General features: G+C 37.5%; 1 protein-coding gene across 1 annotated transcript in view; it reads left to right on the top strand.

The window, feature by feature from the left end:
- The window catches only part of ASCC3 (activating signal cointegrator 1 complex subunit 3), a 354089-nt gene that overhangs the window by 166929 nt on the left and 174566 nt on the right, over positions 1 to 12594 (top strand). Inside the window, exon 14 of the mRNA XM_056125104.1 lies at positions 12398 to 12532. Within this exon, the coding sequence (XP_055981079.1) occupies positions 12398 to 12532 (135 nt within the window). The remainder of the gene's footprint in view (positions 1 to 12397; positions 12533 to 12594) is intronic.

Genomic DNA, 12594 nt, shown 5'->3' with positions numbered 1-12594 from the left:
TGATGTATTGAAGAAAGATTCTTTATTCTCTCTTAGCCTTTATTGGATTGGCAGAGGTTTAGCAATGAATTAAGTTGATTCACACTTGCACTCTGGGTACTAACTACAAGGAGTGTAAATTGGGTCTGATCATTAAAATTTTAGCTGTAGTTGAGAACATCTTGAACATGGGATAATTTCAGAGTGTTTGGCAATTTTTTAGAACTTTATCATTAGATCCCTTCATCATTAAATTAATCATTACACATATTGACTTCAGTATATGTTCTGTAAAATTTCGGAGGATGAGTATTTTAAAAATTAATGATATGTGTCTATGTAATCTTAATTTTTTACATGTAGATTCAAACATAGAATAGAAATAGAATGCTAGACTGTAAAATCTTATCACGCCGAAGGTTGTATGTTCACGGGCTCACTGGATGACACTGTTTCACTGCCTGCGTTCGGTGCTCTTGAGCCACTGTGTGTGGCCTGGATCGGAACGGCTGTTGGCCAAGGGCAGACGGAAGAAAAAACAGGGGCCAGGCCGGTCTATATCAATAGTAGTTTATTCCAATCCTCTTCACTCCAGTCTTTCTCTGCCTCCTTCTCTCCTGGGCCCCAGTCTTGGAAGCTCTCTCCTTCTGACTCTGACTCTGGATCTCTGGAGCCCGAGCTCTCTCACTTCTGACCCCTTTTCCGAGCTTACGTCTTAGTTTATATAGCAGTCACATAAGGTGGTGACATAAAGGTGGGTTGAATACTGACGAATCAATAAAGAGAGGTAAGACCACTCCTCTAGGAGATTAACTCAAGGATAAAATCTCATCTACAGAGATTACTTCAGATTATCAGGAGATCCACCCAAGGGTGGGATCCCAACAAGGGTGTGTTCTTCCTTCAGTTAGTAATCTACTTAAATAGTTGTAATAAATCTACTTCTAATATTTCTAGCAATGTCATTCTGTATGAGCACAGTAAGAGATAAAAATTTAGTTTGGTTCTTCCTGAGAACATCTCACTATACATTTCGCAGTCCTCAGGCCAGGTTAATCGTCCTAGCTCCAGCAGGGTCCTAGTCTCGTCGTTACTTACTTTTGGATCATGACAACATTTGTCCATGATCATGCCCTCAACTTATAGTTGAGTATCGTGGCTCTTTGGCCTGGCCCATTTCGATGCCAGGGTAGCTCACTGCTTGCCCTGGGTCCATTCAGTCCCTCGTCGGGACCCTGCTTTTGGGGTGCTAGGAACTAAGGGCAACTGAGTCAAGAAATCAGATGCCCAGGAGTAAATATTATTCGGAGTCAATCAACTCCCAAGTTACAAAGCATAATATTAACTGTCTTCCTGTGTCCACACAGAAAGGACATTGCTTACAATACAAGTTCAGTGTTCTTAGATGGGTGTGACCTGAAAAACCTAAGCTACCTGAGGAAGGACAAAAGAGTGTTATCCTACACTAGACCTGTAAATCTTTACTGACCATAACTGGAATTTCTTCTGTGCCATTTGTTTTGTTAAGTGGAAAGTAGTGCTGGTAGATTTCCAAGCAGAGAGTTGGCTATACTTGTTCTTAAGCATGTGAACCATATCTTGGTCATCAATATTAGTTCTGTTCTACTGTATTAACAGAACGGAGATGGCTTGGGTTTGGAGGTTTTATGTTTTTTTTTTTTACTTAGGGAGCACACCTGGCAGTGCTCATGGGCTACTCACTGCTCTGTACTAGAAGGGCACTCCGGCAATGCTAGTGGCACTCTGTGCTGTCGACATCTAACCCAAGACTCCTGCCTTGCACTGAACCCTTTGAGTTTAAATTTTCATGTTAAATTAAAGCAATACTGGCAGTAACCAGCAAATACCTATCAGATACTCACTATATTTCAGAGCATGCTTAAAAAAAATGGAATAAACACTCTCCATTAGTGTTATTTCTAATCTGATAAGGGAGGCAAAGGTTAATCAAAATAATTGTGTATAAAATGTAAATATATGGATTTGAATAACTTTTACACACTTCTTTTAGCATCTGTGAATTATTTTGTAAAATTATCATTGCTTCCATTCCACTCTCCCCTAATTATTATTTTCTTATCTAGTCACATTCTCATTTTACTCAAATATAATACACCATCTTCTAAGTTCATTATTATATTATACATTTTGATAATCAGTATCTTTTAATGGTTAAGAAGAAAGAATTTCTTTAACCGAACACAGCAGTCAAAGATCCTTACAACTCACAACATAGAAACGTGATAAATATTAAAGTGATTCACATAGCAAAATGAATGGATATATTTCACATTCGGGGTAATGCCTTAAGTACAATTCAGTAATGATCCCCTGAATCTGTTTCTCACTTCTAAGCAGATGTTTCTTCAGGAGAGCTACATATTCTCAGTGTGAGTTTGCAGAGGGGGCTGTGAATTGCTGAGTGTAGATCCAATTACACAGGCTGGAGCTTCGGAACTACTTCTCTCTACTCTGGATTACCTTTCTTAGTTGATTTGCATAATTTAATGCATGGAGACCAGACCATAAATTTTACACTTTTCTGATAGAGCTAGGACAGGATAAATTAACCCTGTTTGAGGTAGTTTGTATTTTCATGGCATAACTGTTATGCAATCCCCTTAACAAAATATAACATGCCAGTAATATCTAGTAGTTAATTCTAGTTATTAAGTATTAGTTTTTGGTACCAATAACTAATAAGACAACAACTCTTAAAAATGTGGGGGGGTTTGGAAAATATAGTTTTAAAAATGTAAGTCAAATCTAGTGTTATTTTGGTTCCCACTAGAATGCTTTTTTGACGCCTGTCAGTAGGACATTATTTTTCATTACTGACTTTCATTAATTTGTTTCATTAAAAATGTAGACAGCTTTGACTTAAAAATTTTCTTTGACTTTAAAATCAGGATTTCAGTTTTTTTAGAAGATTCTTTTAAAATAGCTTATTTTGTAGGTTGTCTCACAGATCACAGGTTTTGAAGTTGATGGTAACGTTAATATATATACATGTGTAGCTTTACAGTGATCAAAAGATGAATCAGTAGCAACTTAATTTATTGAATATTAGTGGAATCTTTGCTAATAAATTTAAATTAAACTCATGTGGAAAAATAAACAGGAATAATTGGAAGGTGACTTGACACCCATATACTAATAAAGATGTTAATAAATACATAGCTATAACTACATTCTTTTATGATTTATAAACATTTAAATTATGAGCTATAGAGATAGTACAGCAGATAGGGTGCTTGCCTTGCATGAGACCAACCCAAGTTTGATCCCTGACACTCCATCTGTCCTCTGAGGCCCACCAGGAGGGAGACCTGAGTGCACAGACAGGAATCAGCCCTCAACACCAGTGAGTGCAGCCCAAAAGTGATATAAGTTAATTTAAATTTCTGCTCAAAAGTAGCACTGCACTGTTGCACTGTCCTCCTATTGTTCATCGATTTGCTCGAGCGGGCCCAATAAAGTCTCCATTGTGAGACTTTGTTGTTACTGTGTTTGGCATATCGAATATGTCACGGGTAGCTTGCCAGGCTTTGCTATGCGGGCGAGATACTCTCAGTATCTTGCTGGGCTCTCTGAGAGGGTTGGAGGAATCGAACTCGGGTTGGCAGGGTCAGCCACATGCAAGGCAAATGCCCTACCTGCTGTGCTATCGCTCCAACCCCTACTCAAAAGTATGCTAAAAAAAATAGGGGTGAAAATTGAATTTCCTTCACGTTGGAATTTCAGTTATTTATTGAGTGTCTGCTGCTTAGATGCTAGCAGTGACAGTGCTGTGGGAGTTGGGTGAAGTGTGAGAAACCTCAAACTTAATGAAATGTAAAACTGCCCTCAGGGAGCATTCAAGGAAGAAATATAATTTGATGAGCAGAAAGGCAGCTTTGGAATGTCAAATCTAAGACTAATGCTTTTCTTTGGTTTGTTTGGGTCAGACCCAGTGGTGCTCAGGCTTATCTGCCTCTGAGCTCAAGAATCACTCCTGGGGAGGGGCTCCAGGGACCAGCGATTGAACCCGAGTAGCCCTGCTATACTCTTCCTCTGGTCCCACAACTAATTCTTGAATGAGTGACACATTATTAAAACCTGTAGCTTCAGTTTTCTCCCCTGTGATACTTTGAAAATGAGCAAAATCCTCTTCTTTGTCTTTTTATAATCCCACCCTTCTAAGTAGTCTGTCATCATGTTTGCACTTCTAAAATCATCTTTAATTAGTTTTTTAAATTTTGTCTGCCTTTTTTATTTTCTATTGACTTAAGTCATCTCTTTAGCAATATGTAATATATATTCCCTTACGAAAGTCTGTAGGTCTTCGTTTAATTAGGCTTGTGCACTGCGGGACACCCCGCCCCCCCGCCCTACCCAATTTATGTCTTCTTACTAACTATTCAATTTAAAATATATCTCTGAGGGCCAGAGGAATAGAACTGAATGTGAGGCTCTTGCCTTGCATATAGTCAACTCTGGTTTGATCTCCAACTTCACATTTGATCCCCTGAGTCCCTTTATAAGTGATTTCTGAGCACAGAGCCAGGAGTAAGCCCTGAAGGTCCCTGGGTATGCCCTAATACCCTACCCACCACCAATCTCCAAATAAAATATTTCTTTGACAAAATATTTATTTTTACTGATTCATTCTTATTTTTTTCTTTCTTTTTTAAAATTATTAAATCACTGTGAGATACACAAAAGTGTTCATGATTGGGTTTTAGTCATACATGTTCCAACACATATCCTTTCACCATTGTACATTTTCAACCATCAATGTCCCCAGTTTCCCGCCTTCTCCCTGCACCGCACCCCACTCCCATCTACCCCTGTGGCAGGCACATTTCTTCTCTCTCTCTCTCTCTCTCTCTCTCTCTCTCTCTCTCTCTCATATCCCTTTACCTTCTTTAAGCACTCAGTTCTTGTCCAGAGTGGATCATTTTTAACTCTCATTGTCATAGTGGTCTCTTCTTTATCCTAACTGCTCTCCCTCTCCCCCACACTTGTGCCAAGCTGTGGGCCAATCCTAGTGGCCCTCTTTTCTACACCTTGGGTAATAGTCTCATACTATTTTTTTAATATCCCACAAAGGAGTACAGTCATTCTATGTCCCTCTCCTTCTGACTCATTTCACTCAGCATGATACTCTCCATATCCATCTATAAGCAAACTTCATGACTTCATTATTCCTGTTGACTGCATAGTATTCTACTGTGTAGATGTATCGTGGTTTCTTTATCCAGTCATCTGTTTTTAGTCACTCAGTTGTTTCCAGATTCTGGCTCTGATAAATAGTGCTGCAATGAACACAGGAGTGCAGAGTACTTTTCTGCTGTTGTTTTTGGGCCCCCACGGTATATTCCCAGAAGCTGGGTCATATGGAAGCTCAGTTTCTAGTTTTTTAAGGAATGCCCAAAAAGGCTAGACAAGTCAACATTCCCACCACAATGAATGAGAGTTCATCTCTTCCTGCATCATGCCAGCACTGGTTGTTCTTGTTCTTGTTGATGTGTGCCAGTTTCTGTGGTGTTTTTATTGCATTTCCCTGATGATTAGTGATGTAGAGTGTTTTTTCATATACCTTTTGACCATGAAATAATTTTTCAGAATTTCTTTTAGTGACATTGTTGGCAAGTGCTGCAGAGGTAGGTGAAAGAATTTATCAAAGTCATAAGGGGAAAGATAAGAGATTTCTTAGAGCATAGTCCCAAATTTGGGCAGATCTTGAAAGTTGAGTAACTGTTAGGGCAGGAAACAGAAGCATGGTTTGAAAGAGCTATGATTTCACATTTTTGCAGGTGTCTGATCAGAATGTAGGATATACTTGTCAATTGTTATCAGGGAACTTTACCATGAGAAGGTTCCTCTAGGTAACTTTCCATCTGTGCAGACTAAGGCTCTGTGCAAAAATCTTTTCTGAAGAATAGTAAAGGACCACCATTGGACCTACCACAATAGAGACCACCTTGGAACAGTAGTAACTTAATAGTGTTCCACTACAAATACCTCTTGAATACATAACATGCAGAATCAAACCTTTCAAAATTGCCTTTACCTGATAACACAGGCATGGCCATATGTCCACAGCATTACAAAGTAAAAATTTTTAATCAGATTTCTGTTGTGGTTTATAAATATATTTGAAACACAACTGTCCTGGCACTCACCATGCAAACCACAGAACAGAAAAAAAATTACTTGACTTTAAACAAATAGTACTTTCCAGAACCATTCTTGATGCACAAAGAAGGTATCTGTTAATCATTGTTGCGGGGCTGTGAGGTTCTTTTTTAAAATGCTAGTTTAATTGTCAAATATAAAGCACATAAAACATACAGATGACCATCATTCAGCTTTAGTAAAATCAAAGATTTCTCACTTTTGATATTTTTGAAATAAAATATGACACATGGAAGGTACAATTACATCCTCCTTTTTGTGTACCTCAATCCCATTTCCTCCTGCCTCTCCAAAGGAAAGCAAGACACTTTTTTTTTTTTTTACTTATTTTGGGTCATACCCGGCGGTGCACAGGGGTTACTCCTGGCTCTGCGCTCAGGAGTTACTCCTGGCAGTGCTCAGGGGACCATATGGGATGCTGGAAATCAAACCCGGGTCGGCTGCGTGCAAGGCAAACGCCCTACCCGCTGTGCTATCTCTCCAGCTACAGGAAAGTAAGACACTTTTGATCTTTATAATCCCATAAAATGTGAGCATAACATTTAAAATTAAATAGTTTCTGAAAGTGTAATTTGGCAAAAACAGTTGAAAATATATCAGCATAATATATATAGCATAATTGATGGCTTCTAACCATACCTGCATGGTATGTGCAATTTAAATAAATAGTATTCAGTAAAGCTATAAAATGTTGATAATATTTCTCAATAAGTAACATTAAACATACATATATGCACATATATGTACAGCTTGTTTTGGAAGTCATTTCTTCATTTCCTCTTAAAGCATCATATATCATAATCAGATTTTGAGTGTTTTAAATAAGGATTGGGTATTGTCTCTCAGAGGTAGTAGCCTTCCAGTTGGAAAAGTCAACTTCATGCTTCCTTCTTTAATCTGAAATTTTAACCTTCATACATAAAGGAGAACTGCTGTCTTCCCCTTTTGTACATATAGGACTTACAAACAAGCTCTCTTGAAACTTGTTATGAATGCACAATCTTAACTTGCCTTAGATATTCTTGATTGGAAAGTAGGATAAGGAGTAGCAGTTTCTTTTTAACAAGCCTGCTGGGTGAATATAAAGCATTTCAAAATATGAGGGCTATTGCTTTACTAATTGCCGTGTTTTAGCCACATTATTATCCTTTAATCCTTATAGTAATCTTGTGATGCTAATAACGATCAATGCGATGGAGGAAATAAGAATCAAAGAGATTAAGTAATTTAAGTCACTGTGCTGTTTAATGGTATTTCAAAGTAAAAATGTTTATCTTTTTCTAAGAACATATACTTCTTTCTTGCGAGTATACCCAAATAAAATTAGTTTTTAAGCATTTTTGAGGAAATATCTAAGCTCTTACTATATCATTAATTTTAATAAGCAGCTCATGTGAAGAGCACTTGGTCAAATCAGTAGCAAGTTGAAACGCATGTATATTCTTTTCTAGTTCAGGATCGATTCTCTTATTTATTTTTAAATAAGATGGCTTTTTAAAAATAAGGGTCACTCTGGCATTGCTCGGAACCACCAGTCTACATTCAGGGCCCCTTGGGATAGAGGAACAAAAACTCAGGCAGACTCACACAACATCACCAGGCCCAAACCAAAAGGGATTTTGTAAGTTAAAAGTAAGTACACGAGGATTTGCTTTTTAAGTACATTAACCTGACCTCAAGGAAAAACACTATTTTGTAAAACAATTAAAATTTACCAACATTATGGATTTGTGTCTATTGTTCTAATCTTATTTTAATGACATATGCCCATTTTACTGTTGTTCCATTACCAGCACTATTTCTAAGATTAATTCGAAGTTATTTCTGCCAAATCTAACAGTGCTGTCCTCTCTGTTATCATTTTCATATGAGTCTATTTAAATTAATTAACCAAATTAGCAAACCATAAAATCAAGTGTGTTTATGGGGACCCAAAACCTTGTAATGGCCTCATTTAGAGCCTCTAGACAGAAAATTCTTAATAAGAAAAAGAGTTTATTTTACTGAACAAGACATGATGGATCCTTTAATAAAAAGAAATTGCTACTTTAAGTTGTAACTAATATTTCTCTTGGCTGCAGTAAAAAATAATTTACAAAATGATAAGTTGACAAGTCAGTCTGAAATAATTAATGAAGATTTAGGGTCATATTTTATTTTCCCTTATGTTATCCATATCTATTATATCAATGAGATTTACATAATGTGGTGTTTGAATTATGAAGAAGAGAAATCTGGTTGCAATGCAAAACCCTTGCCCATCTGGGAAATGATCTTGCGGCTATATTAGTTATATCAAATGCCAAGTAAATAAAGATAGTTTATGGGGAGGAAGGGTAGTTTCTAGGGAAGTTTTAATTGTAGTAGTGGTTTTGTTTCCCTTAAAATTGGTTTTCGCTTAGGAGAAACCTAAATTGGTGATAAATTTCACACAGAAGCACAATAATCATTGCAGTAGTGACTAATAATTCAATTTCTCAGCCCAAGCCCTAGATATTCATAGTTAATTTAACAGGAGGACCCAGAAATCTGTTTTTAAAGCTCCGGCAGGAGCCAGAGAGATGGTGCCGCAGTAAGGAGCTTGTCTTGCACATAGCCGACCTGGTTCAATCCCTGCACCACATACGGTCCCCAGGGTCTCCACCAAATATCCCTGAGCTCAGAGCCTCCTGGCTTACTCCTGGCACCAACACTAATTCAAATGAAGTAGAAGTAATCCTTGGTCTTCATTATGAGGAACATTGAAAGAGAATGTATTTTGAAAGTTCACCCTGAAATTTCTAAAGGATAGGAGTCTGCATACTGTTATTGTTCCCTGCATTCACCATTGCATCCTGCTTCTACAACCTGAGAGGACTGAGTATTGATGAATCATGCCAAACATTAGAATGGTGTAGAGCCAAAGAGATAGTGTGATGGGGAAGGCACGTTTCTTGCTCGTGGCGATCCAGGTTTGATCTCCAGCACTGCATATGGTCCCCAAACCTGCTAGGAGTGATCTCTGAGCACAGAACCAGGAATAAACTCTGAGCTCCATCAGGTATAAAGCCCCTTCCCCCCCACCAAAAAAAAAGTATAACAAAAGGAATAAGTCTATTAATATGGAATTGAAACTTATTTATCATAGTTGCCCTGTTATTGTTTAGCACAAAATTGCTAGTAGAAATAGGTGGATTAAGGTAACCCTACAACCTCAAATTTCGTCTTACGTGTTATGCATTCATCTTTTGGAATCAGCTGCTTTGTCAGGCATGCAGTTTTATCTGCCTCCTTAAACTGTGAGTGTCTCTCATAGAAAGTATATGACCTGTTCATTTTCATCTGTCTCTTTTTAGCAGTATTTTATACATAGCTGACCACTAAATACTCACCAGTGTTTAAAAATCTGTCTATTGACTATCCCCACTCTACCAAGACAAGGGATTCTGTCTTTCTTTCACATCAGTTTTCTTTGTGCTCGGTAATTACTGCATACTCATATGCATTTGCATGAAAAATAAATTAAAATAGTAAAAATAATATTTCAAGTTTCTCTGAAACTTCCTGAAATAAGTTTTATTAGCATACTCTGTAGAAATATTCTTAGGATCATATTTCTTTTCAAAACATGAACAGATAAGTTACAACTCTGACAGAGTGTGAAATCTCAAACTTTATATCCTTGAAGACTGTGATTAAAATATGCTAAATTTCTCCTGATTTCTTGAAGTACTTGCTTTATTGCCTGCAAAAACTCTTGGGGTATTTTAAATTGAAGAACTTCTGATTTTCTAGTGAATTACCTCTCCTCTACATTGACTACACTGTAAAAGGTATTTGTTTTAAAAACTACGTTTCCTTAAATGATTATTATCTGCATTCCACATGCTAGATATTTCCTCTGGCAAATGTATAGACCTAAGGTTACTGTGAATAATTATGACACTTTTTTTTAGTCACTCCCAGACCTCCTTCCTGTCTTGATTTTTATTCCTCCTGAAAATGTTCTCTTTCTTGAGCCAACTCCAGTGAGCCTCTTAAATTCCTTACAAAAGTCATATCTTCCTAAATTACAATAACACCAAAGTTCTGGCTTCCAGAAAAATATGATTAGCTGAAGAATATGAGGATACAGATATTGAGAAGGGAGGCACGAATGGGGACCTCCATCTTGCTGTGGCCTGAGGTGATTCCACAGAGAAATTAAGACATCAGTTGAGTGGGAAACTAGAACCTGCATTTGTCTTCCAGTGCACCTAAAATTGTCCTTGGGTTGCTTGTTTCAGATTTAGTTTAAAATGTTAAAGCTAAAGATGTTTATATTTACACAGTGGATAAAGAAAACCGTGAGCTGTGCATAGGAAAATAAAATTGTTTTCATTAGAGCAATGACTCTTCAGGAAGGCTGGGATTAAGTTGGGAGTGTGGTGGATGCCAAGAATGCCACAGAGGAGCTGATGGCCCCCGAATCACATTCTTAGTGTCTTCGCTTACTTTCACATTCATCCTGCATACTATCCCCAAATGAGCTTTTTTCCTCATCTTCTTGACAAAGCACTCAGACATGGTGATTGTCCCCCAGTTCACATTTTCAGCCACTTAGTGAATAATCGCACAGCTAGATCTACCATGACAAAAAAATTCCAAATACTTCTCTAGAAGCATTTTCTTCTGCAACAGTTCTCTAAATTATACTTCAGATGTTTGTTCTTTTGATCAAGGAAAGGGTTTGTTCATGGCTTTCAATTTCTTTAAATATTAACACTATACTGGAAATTTTTATATGGAGAACAATGCTCTCATCAGTTTTTACACTGTGACCTCATAATATCTGATTATCCTAATGAATTATGTCTTCAAATAGAAACATAAACTAAATGCCATTTCTTTTTTTAAAAAAATTAATTGAATCACTGTGAGATACAGTTACATACTTATAAACTGTCATGATTACGTTTCATTCATACAATGATCAAGCACCCATCCCACCACCAGTGCCTATTCTCCACCACCAGTATTCCCAGTATCCCTTCTGCCACCACCACCCCTTTCAACCCCCTGCCTCTGTGGCAGGCACATTCCCTCTTACTCGCTCTCTCCTTTTGGGTGTTTTGGTTTGCAATAGGTACTTAGAGGCCATCATGTTTGGTCCATAATCTACTTTCAGCACACATCTCCCATCCTGAGCGACCCCTCCAACTATCATTTACTTAGTGTTCCCTTCTCTACCTAGTTGCCTTTTCCCCCAGCATGTGAGGCTGGCTTCCAACCCATGGTACCATCTTCCTGGCACTTATCTCTACTGTCCTTAGGTGTTAGTCTCCTATTATGTTACTTTATATTCCACAAATGAGTGCAGTCATTCTATGTCTGTCCCTCTCTTTCTGACTCATTTCACTTAGCGTGATACTCTCCATGTCCATCCACTTATATGCAGATTTCATGATTTCATCTTTTCTGACATCTGCATAGTATTCTACTATGTAACTGCATCAAAGTTTCTTTAACCAGTCGTCTGTTCTCAGGCACTAGGGTTTTTTCCAGATTCTGGCTATTGTAAACAGTGCTGCAATAAACGTACAAGTGCAGATGTCATTTCTGCTGTATTTTTTTGCATCTCCGGGATATATTTCCAGAAATGGTATTGCTGGGTCATATGGGAACTCAATTTTCTAGTTTTCTGAAAAATGCCTATATTCTTTTCCAAAAAGATTGGACCAGTCGGCATTCCCACCAACAATGAATGAGAGTCCCTTTCTCCCCGCATCCGTGCCAATACTGATTGTTTTTGTTCTGTTTGATGTGTGCCAGTTTCTGTGGTGTAAGATATCTCATTGTTGTTTTGATTTGCATCTCCCTGATGATTAGCGATATAGAGCATTTTTTCATGTGCCTTTTAGCCATTTGAATTTCTTTTTTGAGGAAGTTTATGTTCATTTCTTTGCCGCATTTTTTGATGGGGCTGAAGGTGTTTTCCTTGTAAAAAATTCCATTTCTTACAACCCATTTTGAATCCTTAACTTTTGTCAAGTTAGAGGCTAATAATGATCAAAGTCATATAACTGAATTTTATTTAACTTTAACCAGCACGTACTTCATTCTAAACTAAATGTTAGCGAATTCATAAACTTGGGGTATAAGATTATTTTTTGCATAAGATTTTTTAGACCAATAATTGAGCTGCCTTTTGAGGAATTTCAGAATTTAAATTATGAAATTTTTTTTGTTCCTCTTTTAGGTGATGGTATTTGTCCATGCTCGAAATGCCACAGTAAGAACAGCCATGTCTCTTATAGAAAGAGCAAAAAATAATGGCCAAATTTCCTGCTTTTTGCCTGCACAAGGACCTGAATATGGACATGCAGAAAAACAGGTAAGGAACGATTGACAGCAAAGTGCAGGAACTAAAGCATCCCCTGTACAGATGAACCTTGT

This window comes from Sorex fumeus, unplaced genomic scaffold (assembly GCF_029834395.1).
Source record: "Sorex fumeus unplaced genomic scaffold, SorFum_2.1 ptg000054l, whole genome shotgun sequence".
In the NCBI taxonomy this organism is placed as follows: Eukaryota; Metazoa; Chordata; class Mammalia; order Eulipotyphla; family Soricidae; genus Sorex; species Sorex fumeus.
This window is presented reverse-complemented; position numbering and strand designations above follow the sequence as displayed.